Raw genomic sequence first — 20,896 nt, forward strand, 5'->3', positions numbered from 1 at the left:
AAGTAGGCCTCAAATTGGGACATGACAATTACCGCTGCTAACTTCAGAAAGGTTCGCAAACTGGATAGGGGAACAGAATAAGGTGTGGAATCATGGCTTCAGTTCTGATATTTGCTTTGATTTTTAAAAACCTTCAGAACTAATCTCACGGCACAAATGCAACAGGGAGGAAAAGAAATGGGACTCTTTTTTGGGGGGGGTTGTGGGGGGGGGAGTGAAGGGATTGGGACCTGTTTCTTTTTTCCTCCGATTCCAGACTCAACATCAGACTGGCTGATCCAAATCATGGATGGACCCCCACCCGCAACCCTCTGCGCCGCCCCCAGGCCACCCCCCCCCCCCACCCCCATCAAGCTATTGAGTCAAACTGTCTCGAGAATCCCGTTTTCAGCTGATGCTAACTTTGGGTTTGAAATAGCACGTGACTGCACCTGTCAAACATGGTGGTTTCCGAAATTCATTGAGGGATGGGTACAGGTGCCCGACAAACAAGTACTTAACGGTCAGCTACTCCAACCCTCCATCTAATTGGAGGACTGTTTGTGTGGTATATTTCCAGTGAATTGGTTTGAGCTAGCGCAGCAGGCAGTCATTCCCACTGTAACAGCTGGAATGAGCTGGCGACGATCTCCACAGTACCACAGCCTCATTGATGTCGATGTGACTTTACCTTGGCCCTAAGCAGAGTGTGGGTATTTCAGTGCTGCACATGAGAACTCGGGTCTAAAAAATCTCTCGTTTATGGAAATTATTGACTTGACATCGTTGTCCAGGGGGGATGGTGAGAGAGAACATGCGGTGGGGGCAAGCCCACTGTGATGATCAACGTGACAGAAGCTTCACATGCATCAGGTGTTACATGTTTTAATAGTGAATAATTGATATTTCCATTCCCCTAAGCTACAGATAGTAAACGCCCCAGTGCTTCCTCAGTGCTCCGCACTTTTCTTGATCTTTCATGGTCTATTGTTACATCCAGGGGTGTCCCCAGGACGCACATCAGAGCTGGAGGCAGCCTGCTGCTTTCCATGCCTGTGACCTTTGATGCCCTTGGCGGATATCCTCTGGAGGGCCCCAGCCGACTTACCGGTCGGTGCCACAGGTGTCACCGTGACACCCTGGAGACCACCTTGGTTTCCTTGGTGACAGGCTCTGGGTTCCCCTCCAGCGCTTCCTCCTCCCTGATGGTGCCCTAGCGCTCTGGGGTGTCCATGGGATGGAGGGGCAGCTGGAGTGAGTTGTAGAGACCTCGGAGTCATCCGGCACTGCCAGCCCCATGGTGGCGACGCCCTCAACAATGTTCCTCGGTGACTGGGCTCAGAAGTGCCTGGGCAATGTCCATCTGGTATGGAACACGTCCCTCAGCGACTGGGACATGATGTCGAGACGCTCAGCCATGGCCGTCACAGACTGAGCCCATGCCTTGGGAACCACCACTCAAGATGCAGACACCGTGTTCCAGGCTTTCCACTGGGGCTGCCACGCCTAGCAGTGTTGTCCTCGGTGCTCCACATGGTGGGCACCATCTCCCGCTACCGAAGCTTTGAGACACTTCCAATCGGCTATGCAGTGACTGGAATGTACCTGCCATCCTCTCCTGTGTCCTATCATCTGCACCGGCTCTGGGAGAACCTTGTTCAGAGACCCGGCATTAGAGATGTGTGTCTCTTGGCTGTTGGAAGGTGGGGGTGACAACTGTGACGACTCGCCATTGGTCTCCTCGGAGCCCTCCTACTTCCTCTTGGGTAGCGAGGGGAATGACTCCGGATGGCCCGGCCTCATCAGATAGAGATCCTGCAAGTCAATGGACATGTGATCAGTGAGAGGGAAGGATCATTTTGTCTGACCAGAACAATTCACTTGAGACAGGTCATCTGGGTGAAGGGGCATTGCAGACCCTACTGCTCGGCTTCCGACCTCCTCGGGGGAACAGGAAGTCCCATCTCGCATCAAGAGCCTCGAGAAGCCTGGCCAAAGTGAGGGCCAGGTCTGCGCTTGTGTGTTGACTGGGAGTGAGTGGTCTGGGAGCGTTGAAAAGCAGCTCCCCCTTGTTAGCGACAAGTCGCTGAGGCGTGAGTCAGGTGAATCAGACGGCAAGACAGCCAGTAATGGCGAGATTCACGTGGGGGCACATTTCTGGAACTAAGTGCCATTGAATACGTGCCATAATCTCACCAACACGGCCGTAGCGAAATACCTCGCCAAACATGCCCAAAATGATATTCAGAAATGTTTCCGTGAATGTGCCCAGTATGTAGGTTAAAATCACCCATGATTAGTCTAGCACCCTTGCTACATGCTACTTTCCTGTTTAATGCTGTCCCCCATATTACTGCTATTGTCCGAAGACATTTAGACAACAGCCACTAATATTTTCCATCCCATGTTGCTTCTTTGCTCCACCCTGACAGAGTCTACACTTGCTTTTCTGAGCCAATATTCTTCCTCAATCTCCAAATGAGTCATTAACTACATGAACCCATTAACTTTGGGCGGGATTCTCCGGGTGCAGCACCCCCCCCCCCCCCCCCCCCCCCCCCCCCTGCCAGCAATGTGATTCTCCATCTCGCCAGCCAATGGGGCTTCCCATTGTGGGCACCCCCAATGCCTTCGGGAAATCCTTGGGCGTGAGTGCTCTGCTGGCGAAGTGGAGGATCCCACTGACGAAGAAATCTGCCCTTTATGTAGTGAGTGTGTAAGAAACTTGAAAATATTGGTGAGAGTATTGAGAGGGGCCGAATGCGGGTTTCTGCTCTGTGGACTGCACATGGTTGATGCACAAAGGGGATTTTAAATGTACGGGTCACCTCTGAGCAGACGTCAGGCTTAAAAACTTGCCAGACGTCCCAGCAATGCCACTTCTTTCTGCCAGGTACACAATGTGTATTTATTTGGTGTCTTTAGCACAGTTAATGATCCCTTGATGCTTCTCGGGCATGCTTTCAAATAAATGTTGACATCGAACCACAAGGGGATGTTAGGCAGGTGGTCAAAAGCTTGGTCAGTTGTAAGGAGCATCTTTAGGACGGCACGGTAGCACAGTGGTTAGCACTGTTGCTTCACGGCGCCAGGGCCCTGGGTTCGATTCCCAGATTGGGTCGCTGTCTGTGCGGAGTCGGCACGTTCCCCCCTGTCTGCGTGGGTTTCCTCCGGGCGCTCCGGTTTCCTCCCACAAGTCTCGAAAGACGTGCTTGTTAGGTGAATTGGACATTCTGAATTCTCCCTCCGTGTGCCCGAACAGGCGCCGGAGTGTGGCGACAAGGGGATTGTCACAGTAACTTCATTGCAGTGTTAATGTAAGCCTACTTGTGACACTAATAAAGATTATTATTATTCAGTGTAACCGAAAGGGAGAATGGCTGAAGGAGGGAATTCCAGAGCAAGGAACTAAAATAATAGAACTATCCCTGCTCACAATCAGCTTGACTGTGGCCCAGTGATCTTGCTGACCTACCTGAGGCACATTCCAGGAGGCAGAATGGCTGGCTGCATTATCAAAGGAAGGCTGTTTTTGCACTGACGTTAAGTTGATGACACACGTGCAGAAGCCAAAATTAGTACCTCCGCCTATCTCTTGAGGTGGTGTTGCACAGGGCCTAACGAGGGCAGTATAACATAGCCATGGGGGCAGTGCCTGCTCTTGCTAATTAATGGTGTTCCCTGATATTCAGATCTAGTGATGGGATTGGTGTCACTGGACAGGAAGTTGGGCTGTTGACCACAGGTAGGCTTATGCCAGTTTGCAGCTGAAATTCACGAGGTGCTCTGCCCACTTGTCATGGGCCAAACAGAATTATTTTGTGCATTATTGACAAACGTACCTCATGGTTTTGACGTGAGTTCAGTGAATTCCTTGGTCAACCAACAAGCCGTTAACTTGGCTTCCAATTCTGAATTGAGCACCTAAACCGGATTGCTGCCTGGCGCCAGTTTAAAGGCTCCCAATTTTATTATGCATTCAATATTCCGATGTGTTGGGTACTTGTTTGTCGGTTGGAACTTGTACTTCCCTCTCTTCCTTTCCCCCCTCCTCACCCCTCATTCCCTCCCCTGGTTTAAAAGCCTTTTGTAGGTAACCAAGGTCTTACTCTTCCTTTTGCTTTATGTCCTATCCCCATGTTTTCATCCCCACACCCTGCTGCTCCTCACCTTCTCCCTTCACCCTCCTTGTTGGTCATTTTCCTCCCACGATGCAATGCAGAACTGGGCTCTTCACCCCTGACCTTGCTTTTGAGGCTATAGTGAAAAAGCAGATCCAAAAGCTGAAGGAGCCATGTTTGAAGTGCGTAGATATGGTGGTGAGCGAACTCTCTGGCACCATCAGAAAGTGTACCGAAAAGGTAAAAGGTCAAACCCTTCTCTATGACCCCCGCCTTTGCTCCATTAACTTATTTAACTCAACAAAAAAAAAAAAGTAAAAATGGCGCCTTTTTCATTTTAAGGCAATGCTGACTAAGATTTCCTGGTGAATATTCCGATTTCATTTGCTACTCAGAAGGATGTCAGCTGTAGGATTGGACCTTTTGAATTGTTTATTTGGGCAATGTGAGTGAGGCTATATTTCAGTGGACAGACTCTGGGCCAATCTTTACCCCTTTCGTTTCCAAACTTTTATAGAAGTGAAGTTATTTTTCCAGTGCATTATTGCCCACTGCCGCTTGCAACTTTATCTGCCGTTGGTTTTGATATTGGTTCGAGGCGTCTTGAGAAGGAACATGTGCAATTTCTAGAATTGAGCATTTTGAGATCTCATCTTCTTCACCTCTTGAGAAGGTGCTAGGTTTTTTTGGCCAAGTTGCTGAAGGCCATTTTTCTGTATTTTTGCACCTTTGTGCATCCCTCCAGAAGCCGGGAGTCAGGCAGCTCTTTTACTGTTCTATTTTATGCCAAGTCGTTTGGCCAGGTTAAGCAATATTTCCGACAGGAGTCTTTGATTCTACACAGTACCGTGCTGACAATTGGCTGATATTGGGAACACGTTTTGTGACATTACTTAACGATGAAACTGGGGCTTCTGGTTATCTTAGAGCAGAAAACACTTTTTTGAAGGGGGGGGGGGGGGGGGGGGCGGGGGTGACCTGCTGGAGGTCTTTAAAATTCTGAAAGGGTTAGACAAGGTAGAGGTGAAAAAGAGTTTCCACTTGCGGTAAATTCCAAAAACTCATCAGTAATAAATCCAAAAGGGAATCTAGAAGAGGCTTCTTTACTCAGTGTGGTCATTACAACCATGGATTGGTTGAGATGCAGAGCTTAGAGGTATTTAAGGGGAAAGTTGAATAAATACACAAGGTGGAAAAGTATATGTAGTGGGGTGAGATAGTGAGGTTTGTTGGAGCATTAACACCAGCACAGAACAGTTGGGTAAAATGGTCCATTTCTGTGCTGTAATATTCTAGATTCCTTACGCAGCCTCTAGTCTTCCTGTTAAACGTTTGGAGACCAATGTCTGAAAGTCGACGTGCTCTAGACAGGATTTTGGGTCAGGACGCTGATGAACAAATGGGAGTCAGGAGTCTGTAGGAAACAGTTGCACTCGGCTCTGATTCCCTTTCCCTGAAATGGCCGGTTGCTGGTCAGCGGGTCGACCCGCTATCCAATTCCAGATGGTGGAGGGGCTCTCTAAAAGCTGGACAGTCAACAGGAGGCCTTCCAGCCTGGAAGTGGAGGCAGCGGATGGTTCTGGTGAGAGACGATGCCTCCACTATGTGGAGCCCACCCTGCAACTTCTAAAAAGTTTTAAGATTCAAAAATGGCTGTAACTGCTGGGGAACCATTATGGAGGGAATTCTGAAACCCCCACAACCTCGGGTGGATGTAAAAGCTTCCTTATTGGGACTAATTGAAGAAGAAATGAAATGAAAATCGCTTATTGTCACAAGTAGGCTTCAAATGAAGTTACTGTGAAAAGCTCCTAGTTGCCACATTCTGGCACCTGTTCGGGGAGGCTGGTAAGAGCAGGGGAGTTTATGCTGTCCTTAGCCATTGTGTTTCTTAAGGGCACGGTGGCACAGTGGTTAACACTGCAGCCTCACAGCTCCAGGGTCCCAGGTTCGATTCCCGGCTTGGGTCACTGTCTGTGTGGAGTTTGCACGTTCTCCCCTTGTCTGCGTGCGTTTCCTCCGGGTGCTCCGGTTTCCTCCCACCGTCCAACGTGTGCAGGTTAGGTGGGTTGACCATGAGGGGCTGATTTAGCACAGTGGGCTAAACAAATGGCTTGTAATTCAGAACAAGGCCAGCAGCGCGGGTTCAATTCCCGTACCGGCCACCCCGAACAGGCGCCGGAATGTGGAGACTAGGGGCTTTTCACAGTAACTTAATTGAAGCCTCCTTGTGACAATAAGCGATTATTATTACTTTTTTAAAAATTATAATTATTAAATTGCCCCATAAGTGTCCAAAAGGTTAGGTGGGGTTATGGGGATGGGGTGGAGGCGTGGGCTTAGATAGGGTGCTCATTCCAAGGGTCGGTGCAGACTCGATCGGCCAGACGGCCTCCTTCTGCACTGTAAATTCTTTGATCCTATGACACAAGTTAATACTATCTAGCACAAGTTCTCTTTCAACTTAATATTCACCCTCCAGTTTCTACTACAAATTGCTCATGGTTATTGAATATTTTATTAGCTGACTGGTCAACAACTGCATATTTATCTCCAAATCCACAATATTAGTTGTTTTCTTTTAATCGGAAAGAAAATTGAAAACTGCCCTTACATTAAATATGTCAGCCGCTAAGAACGCACTGATCTGTCTTTAACAGTCACATGAATCATTCAATCAATCCATCAGTTATAGGCAGGTTCAAATCACCTCAGGGCTAATCTCCCTCAAAAGGCCAGCAACATGTCCTTTGAGTCCAGTGAGGCCTCAGCAAATTGCTTCTCTGGGTTTCGGTTTGTGATACCACAGTTCCGCCTCGTTAAAACATCAGTCGATCCCGGAACACCTAAAGAATTCTGAAAGTAGGTTTTTAAACCACAGTTTCTGAGTGTCTAATTCAACATACTTGCTCCCCTGGCTCAATCCGGGCCGGTAGGCTAACTTGGTCAGTGTTTCTTTTTCTTAGGCGGCAGAACAAAGGCTTCATTTCAATATTGAATCGACGTTGTTCCGCCCATCAGACCCAGATTGTTGAATTTGCTTGGAGATTGTGCGGCCCATTCTCTGACCAGTATTTCAGAGCCTTGAGCAGCCCCAGCTGACCGAGAGGCGCTGTTGAAGGGACCTGCTCCAAATCAAAGGCTAAAAAGTATACACGAACGTGGTACTTGTGGATCCTGTGGGAGTATAGGAGTGCTACTCCCAAACTCTATAGAACAAATGTGGACCACCCTCGCCTTCTGGTTGGATCACAAAAGGTAGAAATGAGGAAGTCCCCCCTCTCCTGTAATTAAACATGTCACACGCAGTAAGCCAAGGTACAGACAGTAAACCGCACTGACCTCTTTGTGATGCCATAGACTGCGGACCAGACCAATGGAGCCTGCTCTTGGCTTTGCCACCATGTTTGTGCTCCCGGGAATGCTGTGCCCCACGGAGATCCTCGTGCCCTCCCCTGTTACCTAGCTTTGATCTAGGGCCCCATTGAATAATACACGTGGCCCCTAACAGCTGAATCACCAGGAGTTGAGGAAACCTGGATTCAAGAGGAACCTTGGGCCTCAGATTTGATTTGGGCTGAAAGGGTTAAATTGTGTGGTGGGATTTTTCTGGGGTTGGGGTCTGGCGGCACGACCATCTGTGTCGGATTCCCAAGCGCGGGGGGGGGGGGGGGGGGGGGGGTCGTGGATGGCGGGACTGGATTATCCTGCCTTTGCCCAGTTGCTCAATGCATCTGCTGTGGGGAAACCCACCCCTGCAACCACTGGGGGTTGACGTGCTTCAGCCAATTAAGGGCAATGATGTGATAAAGAGAGAAGCTATTTCCTCTGATGGGGGAATTGCGAATACAAGGCTCTTTGAGGTAAGGCATACAATGGTGATGCCAGGAATGAATTCCTTACACAAAGGCTAGTGGAAATTTCTCTTCCCCCCCCCCCCCCCACCCCCACCAAACAACAAAAACGATGTTTTGACCGTCAATTAAAAATAGATCTTTATTAAGTAAAGGTATGAAGGGATGCGGAACCAGGGCGAGTTGGTGGATTTAATGTGCAGATTGACCATTGTCTAATTGAGATAAGGAACGGGTTTGAGGGGCTTAAATGCCTCTTTCCTCTCCCGTGTTTGCCAATTGACAGAGGCTTTAGGCCCAATTCGTCGCTGGGCTCCAACGAGGAGCCTGAGGTCCATTCAGGAGGTCATCAATGCGACCTGACAGCTGACATCTCATGAGAAAGCACTTTAAGCCAGCCAAGCAAGCCATTGGGCGTGGGGCAAGGGGTTAGGATTTGTTTGGTAATCCCCCAGTTGCAGCCTCACTGTTTAGATTAACTGACACCTCGGGTGTTGCCTTGATCTGCTGTAGTTCAGTATTGCACCAATGAGACTAACTGGTTGCTTCACACTGAGGTCTCGTCTTTTGCTTTCCAACTTCTCCTCTCCAGCTATAGTGTCTTTGGAAAGGAAATATTGGCCTTCTTTAGAATTTTTGCTTGCCGTCGGTGAGGGTTTCACAAAAATAGGTTGTGCATCCTCGGACTCCCAATTTATAATCCATCAACGCTAAGTTGACCAATCTTGTCTTACCTTGTGTTATGGGCCATGGCATAGAAACTCCAAAGTGTATTATGAAGCTCACCTGATCTATAACTTTTATGTTGAATTTGACTGGGATGGGCACAAGAACCTTCACTTCAGGTGTGATTCAGCAGTCTTTACATAGAATAGATCTTTACATAGAATTTATAGTGCTGAAGGAGGCCTTTCGGCCCATCGAGTCTGCACCGGCTCTTGGAAAGAGCACCCTACTCAAGGCCCACACCTCCACCCTATCCCCATAACCCAGTAACCCCACCCAACACTAAGGGAAATTTTGGACACTAAGGGCAATTTATCATGGCCAATCCACCTAACCTGCACATCTTTGGACTGTGGGAGGAAACTGGAGCACCCGGAGGAAACCCACGCACACACAGGGAGGATGTGCAGACTCCGCACAGACAGTGACCCAAGCCGGAATCGAACCTGGGACCCGGGAGCTGTGAAGCAATTGTGCTATCCACAATGCTACCATGCTGCCCCAGGTGCTTTAATCAAAACAAGGTTTATTCAAATTTATGAATTACAAACATAAAGACACCACACACTACAGTAGTCTATGTATATAAACACTGAATGAATTCCCCCTTAGCTGTTCCAATTCAATAACAAAATCCCATAAACCCGTACCCTTGAATGGGACTTGTCCTTTTTCTGAAATTCTGATCCAATTCCAACCAGCAGATTCAAATCCTTCCGGTAAGCAACTATCTCTTTAAAGTTACCTAGGCAGTTAGCCACGCCCAATGTGCTTTTTACTGGAACAGCTTTTAAAATGAAATCAGGGAAAACACTTCTTTCTCCTTCTGCAGTCCAAAGCAATCAAAGTGAAGCCTAAAAAAACACCCTCTCACCTGACAGCCACAGCCCGATGTGCTACAAGTCACATGATAAGAGATTACATCTTTCTTAAAGGGACACACACAAGTCTCTTGTGACATTGATACTAATTTAGTGTTCTAATCGTGCCGTCACTATTAACACTGTCATTCTCTGAAGTAAAAGAGTTGAGTAGGCTCACCGATCCTGGAATGGCATTGGGTTCAATGCTGTTGCTCAGCTGCCAAGGACCATGTTCACTCTCGTCAGCGCCAGGTTGATCAGCAGCTCTGGCGTTGCCTTAAAGAGACTTTAGCGATAATCTCACTGGGTGGGCTGGTTAGTTAGACGGTACATCGATCTGCTGGCCCAGGGAATCCATGGAACTCAGTCGGGGAGGCACCCTACTCTGTTGCCCAACGTGACCAGCCTTAAAACAGTGGAAAGGTTTCATTACAAAGGCCCTCGCCCCAAAACAAAACCCCTCACTGTTCCTGTCCGGAACGTTCAATATTGGATCCAAGTGGAGAAGATGCTAAATGTGGAAGTTCCGCCTCTTGACGATTTTTAAAAAAACATTGTCATTGAGCGAAGGATTTTAATATATCCCAATCAATATCCTGCTGTATTGGTTACACTCTAATGATTCTGAGCAACTGCACAGAATGAGTTATACACCTGCACCTAAAGGAGGAGGGGAAAGGGAAAAGAGGTCACCAACCTTGGGGGAAAAAGCAATTTTATTCCCATCAATTCTAATCGTGGACGGTGGGGGGGCGCAGTGGTTAGCACTGCTGCCTCATGACAGCGAGGGCCTGGGCTCGACCCCGGCCCCGGGTCACTTGGCATTGTGGAGTTTGCACATTCTCCCTGTGTCTGCGTGGGTCTCTCCCCCACACCCCAAAAGACGTGCAGGGTAGGTGGATTGGCCACGCTAAATTGCCCCTTCGTGTCCAAAGGTTTCAGAATAAAACTGCACAAAGCACGTTAGATGGATTGGCCATGCTAAATTTCTCCTTTGTGTGCAAAGGTTAGGTGGGGTTATGCGGACACCGGGATAGGGTGGGGGAGCGGGCCTATGTTAGGTGCTCTTTCAGAGCAATAGCGTAGACTCGATTGGTCAAATGGCCTTCTACTGCACCGTAGAAATACTATTCTATGAAGGACAACAAGCAGAGAACAGACGTGCCTAGCAAAAGCCTGTAGTAGGATGGTATTATCAGAGATTTGGGAGATGGCTGCCTACAGCCTTGTATGATATCCCCCCCCCGTATCATTTCATTGAAACTGATAAAACTTTTTATTTTCAATATTCAAATTACTGTACTGAAGTACCAGCAAAAAGACAGTTGAATGAAGATGTTTGTCCACTCATCATTTCTAATCTCTCATTCTACATAATCCAATACTTAGAATTGTAAAACTAATTGCTTTGCTAAACGCTAATGATTCAACTCAGTGCGTTAATCTCAACAAATAATCCTCTGCTTAATCGTCGTGAGACAGGTTAGTTTTACCCTACTGATGATTATAATTAATAATGAGGCATATACTTGTAAAGGGAGCAAAGTGGGATGGTTATATTTAACCTCCTGTTTATTCATTGAATGTGTGGTCTTACTCTGTGGAGAGAGGAATAAGCTCCCTTGTTCAAAGCCATCAGTCCCTGATGGAACTGTCTCGCCAGTACAAAAACCTTCAGCTGGTACCTTCCTTGAGCAATGTCCGCTCACGAGGTTCGGATTGAAATGCGAATAATTTCCAGTGCAGCAATGAGCAATCTGTGCACGGTTAACAACGAGTAAGAAGAAAAATGGAAATGTTGCCACGTAGTCTGCCCTCCCCTGTGAGGGAGGGAGGGATGACTGGTGGTGATTTAACCTGAGGGTCACCATACCTCGGGCGAGGGGCAAGGTTCTGAAGGCGGGGACCTTCATGAATAACCTCGGTACCAGGAATTGGACCCACGCTGACGGCCTCGCTCTGCATTACGAACCAGCCGCCCAGCCAACTGAGCTAAACCGGCCCTGGCAAGAGTAAGAATGTGAGGGATGGAGCTTTGGAGAATAGGGTGGGACTTGTCTCCTCGGAGAACGGAAAGTCCTAGATTATTTATTTCTTTTTCTTGTTTCGTGGGATGTGGCTGTCATTGGCAAGGCCAGCGTTTGTTGCTCGCCCTGTGCCTTTTTGTCAGGGTGATTTGAAAAAAAAAAATGGGATTGTGTGTGTGACACTGATTTGACAAGCCTTCCCCAATTCTGTATCCGCTCCTGAAGGGACAGGATTGCAAGGAGGGAGGCTGGGTGAGTGGGGGGGGGGGGGGGTGGGTGGAAACGCGCATCCAAAAGGCTAGACAAATTGGCATTTAATAACAGATTTGACCGGTGCGAAGAGAAAGCCGGCAATTGCCAGCGTAGGGCGATGTAGGGGAGCCCAGCTTTGCTGCTTACCTGCCCATAACCTCATCTCCACACCAGTGCTCTCAAATTGTCATCGGGTTTGTCATCGGGTGCAAAAAAAAGGGAAACTGCGTCATTCTCCAACCTTTATTGAATTAGGAAAATGGGAGGTTTGGGAAGAAAATTCTCATTATTGTCCAAGGCCCAAGCTAAAACTTATTGTAAGGCCAACATTGCCTTTTTAAAAATGTACCTCGACTCGTCTATTTGTTGTCATTTATCCACATTGTATACTAACCTGTTCCACTCCTAATTAATCCCCAAGTGTTATTCTCTGTAGCTTGCATGGCTGCCTGCTTGCATGCTTATGTTGTGTGTGTTTTCAATGGAATTATAACCAGTGTCTATTGCTTTACAGTACTGCATTAGTATAGACAGCAGAGCTGCTCCATAAAACTGATGTATGTAAACAAATTGAAGTCCGGATAGAGTTGTGGGCTGATGTTCATGTTTATACCCACAATGCTGCCCTCAGAGCTGCAATGGCCCCATTCCAACGATAGAATGTGAACATCTAGATCCCCATCAAACAAATTTGCGTTTTGTTTCTTTTATTGATGCTTCTATTCCCCAGAAGTCAGACAAACTCATCTCCTGCTCTCCAGCTAAAATTCTGAGCAAATGGCTCATTCTGTACTCATCCCTACACCCATCATTGTTCTGACTGTGTGGTCGGCTGCTCAGAACGATGGCTGGAGAGGAGGAGGAGTGGGGGTTGGGGGGGGGGGGGGGACATAGTTTTCTCCTTTACTTGGAGCATGGGGACTCCCCGGCAGGCCTTCTTCTGATGGGATTAGGGACAATTGGCACAAACGTGCGTCCCATACCAATCTACATGCCTCATCTCCAGTCTTCTGTGGCATGGTAGCTGTGCAGCAGATCTTCTCTTCCAACAACTTCCAGTGCTGTCAAGGATCTGGAAAATTGGTGCAGTGCTGTTAAGGATCTGGAAAATTGTTGGTGCGACGAGAAGAGAATTTCTTAAGTCCTTACAATTTTTATGTTTGTCCAGCCACCAGGCATGATGAAATCAGCTCTGAGAGTGACCTAAAGTAATACTGAAATGTTGAATTTTCCCAATTTTTTCCACTATCGATTTGCCCGATTTCTAAGTATGAAATAGGCCTCAACCTTTGCCCCGCTGTAATGCCCGATGCTGCTGGTAGAATCTAGGCTGAATCAATTGGACTGAATGCACTGCTCCATTCAGTGCCGTAATGTGTGACAATGTGCTCCTGTGTTAGCTGCTTGAGTGTTGAAAGTTACCAGGGAAAATGTGCTGGCCTGTTTTCCACTTGTCTACCGGGTTATTTGTTACAGTTGGGACAATACCCACACTTGCGGGAAGAAATGGACCGGATCGTGACCACTCACATCCGAGATCGGGAGGGGAGAACAAAGCAGCAGGTATGAAATCTGGACCGACCGGAGTGATTTGTCTTTATTGTGTAATGGCTCAGCATAGGGTGGACTCCAGCTTGATCATACATTGATGCAAACTGTGAGGAGGCCATTTGACACATCGTGCTCATGACGGTAAAGTTATCCAATTGGTCCCACCCCTCTGCTGCCCCTGCCCTCTCCCCCCGCTTTCTCCACAGCCCTGAAAAGTTTTTTTTTTCCTTCTCTTTATCTAATTTTGAAGTTTGCTGTTGAATCTGCTTCACAGTCCGGAGAGGTGGTAGCGTAGTAGGATTGTCACTGGACCAGAGACCCAGAGTAATGCTCTGGGAACCCGGGTTCGAATCCCGCCACCGCTGATGGTGAAATTTGAATTCAATAAAAATCTGGAATTAAAAGTCTAATGATGACCATGGCTGATTGTTGTAAAAACCCCATCTGGTTCACTAATGTTCTTCAGGGAAGGAAATCTGCCAGTCTGGCTGACATGTGACTACAGACCATTGTGGTTGACCCTTAACTCCCCCCCCCCCCCCCTGAAATGGCCTAGCAAGCCACTCAGTTCAAGGGCAATTAGGGATGGCAACAAATGCTAGTCCAGCCAAATTCCAAATCCAGCCTCACTGGACTAAGGAAAACCTTTCTTCACATGGTGCCTCGTGTTCTTTTACCAGTGTACCCTGGTTACCAGTCCTTCTCCTGCCATTGAGAATGGTTTCTCCTTATTTACTCTTTCAAAACCTTCCAAGATTTGGACCTCCAGTATGCTCCCCTGTTGTAGAAACAGCCAATCGGATAATTGCAATGATAAAAATCTAGCTCTCTAATTGAGCTTTGAGCTAGTCCATAGGACACTCTTTCTAATTTAGAAACTCCTCCCCTTAGAGATTTTCCCTAGCTGTTGATTGGTTGTTCAGACCACGTGACCCCTACTCAATAATGCTGGTCTTAAAGTGACAATCACGATATCCCTCCCCCTTTAACTCCTTTTTACAATCCTTATTTACCAAGTTACTTTATACAGGTGAATAGTAAACACTATCAAATCTGAGAAATAATTACATTTGTATTTAGTCCTGAATTCTAATTACACACTATGGTTCAATAATTATAAATCAAGTATTTAAGAAGATTTTCTGTTTCTGGTAGAATGGTGTAATTCTATCGTTTGAGATGCTTCCACGGGATCAGTGTTAAGAGGAACTGTAGTAACAGGTACCTCTTTTGGCACAAGCAGTTCATTGCTATTTGATTCAGTTATGCCTATAACAGGTCAATCAGGTTCTTTGGTGCTTTGGGGTTTGAAACATTTCTTGATGGTAACAGTGACTGCTGGAGCATCTCTCTACTCTTCAAGTGGTCCATGTGTTTATCGCCAATCCGCCCCTCCATGTCTACTTGGGGGTTCTGGTCTCTGAGACCAATGATTCCTGGGATCCAACTTGGTCCATACCAAAGATTTTCACATATACGGTTTCATCTACTATAAACCTCTGTGCTCTTCGCATGACTCTGCGAATCATGGCTTATTATCTGATTACCTTGTCTGATCTCTGCCCTCCCGGCAAATTTGGAAAGATGAGGCATAATGTTTTCCTGCACTTTCTGATTCTAATACAGATTTCCAACATCTGCAGTATTTTGCTTTTATTTTGCGCTAATTCCGTTCGGTCTGCTGTAGTTTTGTTTTGTTTTTTATCGATCCGGATATTCAACACCTGTATTTTATTTAATTCGGGGAAATTATGCATTCTACCAGAGACACTTGACAATGACGGCACGGTAGCACAGTGGTTAGCACTGTTGCTTCACAGCTCCAGGGCCCCAGGTTTGATTCCCGGCTTGGGTCACTGCCTGTGCGGAGTGTGCACATTTTCCCCGTGTCTGCGTGGGTTTTCTCCGGGTGCTCCGGTTTCCTCCCACAATTCCCGAAAGACGAGCTGTTAGATGAATTGGACATTCTGAATTCTCCCTCCGTGTACCCGAACAGGCATCGGAGTGTGGTGACTAGGGGCTTTTCACAGTAACTTCATTGCAGTGTTAATGTTAGCCTACCTGTGACAATAAAGACTATTATTATTATTTACCATGTATTTGTTTTCGAATTGCAGCATTTCTTGTTTTGCGATTTAGCTTTTCCAATTATTCCTATTTTAGATACATTTGTTTTTTAAAAAGGCTCGGCAGATTTAAAAAATAAGTTGCTGGTCTTTCTTCCCGTCCTTCACCTCTTATTCCAGCCCTCTGCTGTCCTTATTACATAGCGTGCAGCATCCCTATCATTCAGGCTCAGTGACTTTCCTTTTACCCATCAGGTTATGCTGCTGATAGACATCGAGTTATCCTACATGAACACAAACCACGAGGATTTCATTGGCTTTGCCAAGTAAGTGAATACTCAATCCAGCACCTGTATAAATCGTGGAGGACTGTTTCCTATATTGTGATGGACCAGTTGGCAAATAGGGATTCAACTTGAGGCTTCCCCACTGGTTAAGTGGGTGATAATAGGCCACCCAGGTGCAGCAGGGGAGACTGTAGTTTCCATCGCCTCTCTGTACTGATCTCGCTAATCTCCACCCTCCGGTACCCAAAGGCCGCAGCCCTGAGATTGGCAAGACTTGGCTTTTATCATCTAGCTCTGTGTCTCTGGACGATAGAGGAGGAAAGTCAGTCAGTATTCCTGGTCTCTTTATCTGTCTGGTAACACCTGGTATATATATGCTTGAGTGTCCACATGAGTAGTACTGCCACTATACCAGGGGCAGGTTTAGCTCAGTTTCTTGACAGCTGGTTTGTAATGCAGAGCGAGGCCAATTCCTGTACCGGCTGAGGTCATTTACGAAGGCCCCGCCTTCTCAACCCTGCCCCTCACCTGAGGTGTGGTGATCCTCAGGTTAAATCACCACCAGTCAACTCTCCCCCTCAAAGGGGGACAGCAGCCTATGGTCACCTGGGACTATGGCGACTTTATTTTCCTTCCTTTAGACTAGTAATCCAGGGACCCAGGATAATGCTCTGGGGACCCGGGTTTGAATCCCACCACGGCCGATAGTCGAGCTTGAATTCAATAAAAACCTGGAATTCAGAGACCATTAAATTCCCATGAAACGATAGTGGTAGAGATTTGCCATCCTTACTTGGTCTGGCCTATGAGTGACTCCAGACCCACAGCAATATGGTTGCTTAAATGGCCGAGCGAGACACTCAATCCAAGGAAAATTAGGGATGTGATAAACCCTGGCCCAAATGTGACCCACAACCCATGAATTAATTTTAAAAAACTTGAGGGACCCTAGCCCACCCACCATGTATCAGCTCCTTTGGACACTTGATTGGGAAGTGACCAGAAGCCAATGAACTGTATTTTAAGGTAATCCTAAGGTGTGGCCCTCTCCTATCCCTCAGCAGGTTGTGTGAATATTCAATGGGTTATTTCTCTTTTAACTGTTTCGGAAATCTGAAAATGTCAATCCTTCTCTCGCTGTTTTACAGTGCGCAACCAAGGAGCAATCAAATGAGCAAGAAGAAGGCTGCTGGCAATCAGGTATTCGACCCGTAACCGGGCGCAACTGGTTTCTCAGGATACAGTCAGGCTATTGTGTGTGATTGGACGGAAGGCTTGGATCTGCCCAGGCTAAATTTCAAATTTAAAACGTGTCCCTGAAGGACTGATGCCGGTACTTAGTGGCCTGAAATGGGGCAGATCTTGGATCGCACGCCGTCTGCCCACGAGTGGGCTATCACGTACGTTGATGGTAATATTTCAGGAGGAAATGGTTTCCCAGTGGAAGAGGGGGCACCTGCTCCATTGAGTGATGCGTTGGACCATGCAGGTTAGCAAGGGTCCCTGGTTCAACGTCTGGCCTTTGGGAGGGTTGAGTCACTACACTCGGCCCAACCCGCCTGATGCTTTTCTGACCTGATGACATCGTCACCTGACGCATTGACAATGGATTTCGATCAGGTGCAGGTTCAGGGTGTTCCTCTTAGAGCTTTCTCCATGGCTAGAATTTTCCACAACCCCTGCAGGCATGTTCATAGGCAGGGGGATGGCTGTAAAATTCTTCAGAAGGCCTTTTCACTGGGTTCCTGCCTGCCCCGACCTCTCCGCAACTTTATAGTAGGAAGAGCAAAGCCTAGACCCTCTCTTCCCCCCCCCCCCCCACCCCATTCATGCCCCAGTTGAGGCTTTTAAGTGGCCAATTAATTACCATTGAAGCTGATTTAGCTCAGTGGGCTAGACAGCTGGTTTGTGATGCAGAACAAGGCCAGCAGCGCGGGATCAATTCCCGTACCAGCTGAGAATTCGGAATTCTCCCTCCGTGTACCCGAACAGGCGCCAGAATGTGGCGATTAGGGGATTTTCAGAGTAACTTCATTGCAGTGTTAATGTAAGCCTACTTGTGCCAATAAAGATTATTTATTTATTTATTTAAGGGCCATTTCATGCCCAGCCTCGATTTTCAGGCTGACTGGACAATTCCAGGGCAGGGGAAGCCCAAAGGGTGACCCTGCTCAGGCCTCGGGTGGGAAGGGGCGGGTAGGGGAACCTTTCAATATCGGAAGCCCCCGCACAAGGCTTGGCCCCTCTGGGTGTTCCCAACCCCCATCTGCCCAAACCTCTGGGCCTCACCTCCCCATTGCTGCCCGAGACTCCCACGTTTACCTCCTCCTGGACTCTGAGGACTGCTTTCAGTCCCAGTCCTGCCCACTGCAGCTTGTAGCCCTGCTGGAACTAGAGAGCTAACGGCCAGTGTGATGACCAGGCAGTCCTCTGAGGCAGGACTTTCTCCCGAGTGAGGGGCAGAGGTCTCACCACCAGCCAATTAACACTCTGAGCGATACAATGGCTGCGAGGCAGCCAGTATGGGGGAGGGGGAGGGGGCGGGGGGGGGGGGGAATTGGACGTTGGCCGGGGTGTGATTTGAGTGAAATTACCTTGGCTGGAGAATGGATAGACCAGCCCAGGATGTACTCAGGCCACTGAATTAAGGAAAGTTTGAACCTGGGTCTTTCACATCCTTGAGAGTCAAATAGCCTGCCCCTGCCCCTATCCCTATCTGACCATCCCCGAGCCTCTCAAATTTTTCAATTACAGACAAAGTTTTGGAATGAATACAGGGGTCTAGTGGTGCGGTGGGCAGTGTCCCTGCCTCTGCCCCAGGTTCGGGTCCCACTCCAGGACTTGATGGCCAAGTGCCATAACACAGCCCAAGAGGTTGAGCATCAACCTGCAAAACCCTTCCAACGTGAGCCAATGGCAGGTGGTAAGAACGGGAGAGATTCCTGATCAGCCATGCTTGATGTGGAATGGGCACCCCTCAAGTTCCAAGCCCCTGGCGACAGACCAGCCACCTGTTCCAGGAAAACCTTCGCCGTGGGAACCGATGAAAGCCTGCCTGGCGCACCACGAGGTGCCAGAAGAGAGGCAACAACAAAGGTCTTGTGAATCTTGGTGGCCCAGTTTGTTGCTGGTTTCTTTCTCGGTCTCTCTCTGCCTGCTTGTCTTTATCCGGGCTGCTAATAGTGTAAAGTGGAAGGTCACTGCCGAATGCTGAAGAAGGGAGTTGGTCAGATTGGACTGTGTAAGGGGGAGAGGGTGGAATCTACAGAACGAGGCCCTGATTAGTCTACCTGAAACCAGGAACCAGAGCCTCTTATATCCTGAGGAAAAGACGTGTTGCGTTCGGCTGCCATTCACGAGGACTCTAGCAAGCAAAGATTGCTCCCTACCAACAAATCCTGGAAGATGAATTCTACAGCCTCCTTCCCCTTGTCAGAGCTTTATTCAACTTGTGCTGGTCTTAATTTTTTGTTTTGTTTTTTGGTTGCTTTGTATGCCTTTTGCATTTTAATTTTCTCATCCAGGTAACGTTTGTGATAATGAAGCTCATTCAAGCGAGACATTCCAAGAAAGTAAAATCATTGAAATGGAACCCGCTGACGCAAAATCAAGTCAGGAAATTTGAACCAAAGTTCCTTGCAAATTTCTGAAATTCTGGAAGTGAGCCAATGAAATCTCAAATTTTTACCGGTTAAGATTTTTCATCGCGGGTTTCTCCCCGTGTCTGCGCGGGTCTCACCCCCACCACCCAAAGTTGCACAGGGTGGGTGAATTGGCCACGCTAGATTTCCCCTTGATTGGGAAAAAAAAAAGAATTGGATACTCTAAATTTATTAAAACAAAAAGACTTATCATCGCGAGCGCCTTTCAGATCTATTTTTTTGGGGAACAAAAGAGCCAAGAGATGAACGCCAATGTTTCTTGTGCGGCTCACTTTCCGAATCAACAGCAGTATATAAATCACTGCCTTGAAACAGCCATGAGTTCTGGTGGCTTGAATGAGCTCCAGGAGTAGGTGTGTTGTATTTGCTGTAAGTGGATTGTACGGTAAGCAAATGCCATCCATTGTACTAGCGTAATAATCAGGCTCATTTATATTCTCCCTTTCTTTATTGAACCTTTCTCCTCTTGCCACTCTTCTGCTTGTCTTCTTTACATCTGCTATGGTTACTCTGTGAAGGATGAAATTATGGTGAGTATATCGTTGCTGTGGAAACGCAGGTTAAGTGTTGGAGCTACATCTGGGTGGAACGGACTATCCAAACTTGAGATTCGGGCGGGAATGGCCAGATAAGTGAGCATTTGTTTTTGGGCAGGTGCATTACCAAGCTGGGACGTGCCTAAATGGAAAAATACCCCCACCCCCCCACCGCCCCCAACCTACCTTGCCTTCAATTACTAATTTCAATTGATATCTTTCAGTTCACTTCCTCACGACTGTGAAAATTGCAGCAGGATTTTACCAATGGGTGAACCTGCTTGATAAGTGGCCAACCCTATGGCAGATGGTGTTCAATGTGTGAACACGTGATGGGGATTAGAGAAAGACAGATTGGAACTTAGTTGAAAGACTTAGTGTGGCGGAACGGCAAACGTAGGTGTCCATGGACGCCACTGGTGGGCAACCCAGCTGTTAGTGGGCCGCCCAATTGACCCGCCTTCATCTCAGTGGGCTGCAAGATTCTAATCGGGCTTGTTCATTCACCATGACCCAATGAATAAGGTTAAATACATTTAATGCAGACCAAATATTAAGTTCTAGAAAAGGCTTAACCATTAATATATTAATAGAATTATCATCAACTTCAAATGGTAAAAACAAAAATAAATATTTATGCTTCGGCCGCAGAGGGCTCTCACAATCAATGTTGTGAGCAATCAGCACACTCCTCACTTCACTCGCCCTCGCTTTGCGTGCGAATCATTTCAGTCATTCGGTCGGGAAAAAAATACCACACAGACATAAATCAGCGGAATCTGCAACCCTGCGCATGGGCAACGGTCAGCAAAATGGTCGCACTCCGAACCCAGATGGACCGCAGGTGGCTCCCCGGGACGCAGGTTGCTCACCGCTGATGGACACGACACACTAAAAGCTGGTGCATAGAAGTCCTCAACTTGGCTAATGTTGCACTGGCCTTTGCCTCACGCTGGGTGGAATGGAAAAGTG

The 20,896-nt window shown here is 47.6% G+C and overlaps 1 protein-coding gene across 8 annotated transcripts in view; it reads left to right on the forward strand.

The window, feature by feature from the left end:
- LOC140399264 (dynamin-1) overlaps positions 1-20,896 on the forward strand; it is a 309,201-nt gene that overhangs the window by 136,839 nt on the left and 151,466 nt on the right. For 4 of the 8 annotated variants that reach the window (XM_072488710.1, XM_072488715.1, XM_072488712.1 and 1 more), the window contains exons 11-14: positions 13,299-13,385; positions 15,695-15,765; positions 16,875-16,926; positions 19,907-19,918. In XM_072488710.1, coding sequence (XP_072344811.1) covers positions 13,299-13,385; positions 15,695-15,765; positions 16,875-16,926; positions 19,907-19,918 — 222 coding nt within the window. Of the gene's footprint in view, positions 1-4,201; positions 4,341-13,298; positions 13,386-15,694; positions 15,766-16,874; positions 16,927-19,906; positions 19,919-20,896 lie in introns of all 8 variants that reach the window. The other 4 variants (XM_072488714.1, XM_072488716.1, XM_072488711.1 and 1 more) reach the window with 3 other exon arrangements.

Source organism: Scyliorhinus torazame, chromosome 22 (assembly GCF_047496885.1).
Source record: "Scyliorhinus torazame isolate Kashiwa2021f chromosome 22, sScyTor2.1, whole genome shotgun sequence".
Taxonomy (NCBI): domain Eukaryota; kingdom Metazoa; phylum Chordata; class Chondrichthyes; order Carcharhiniformes; family Scyliorhinidae; genus Scyliorhinus; species Scyliorhinus torazame.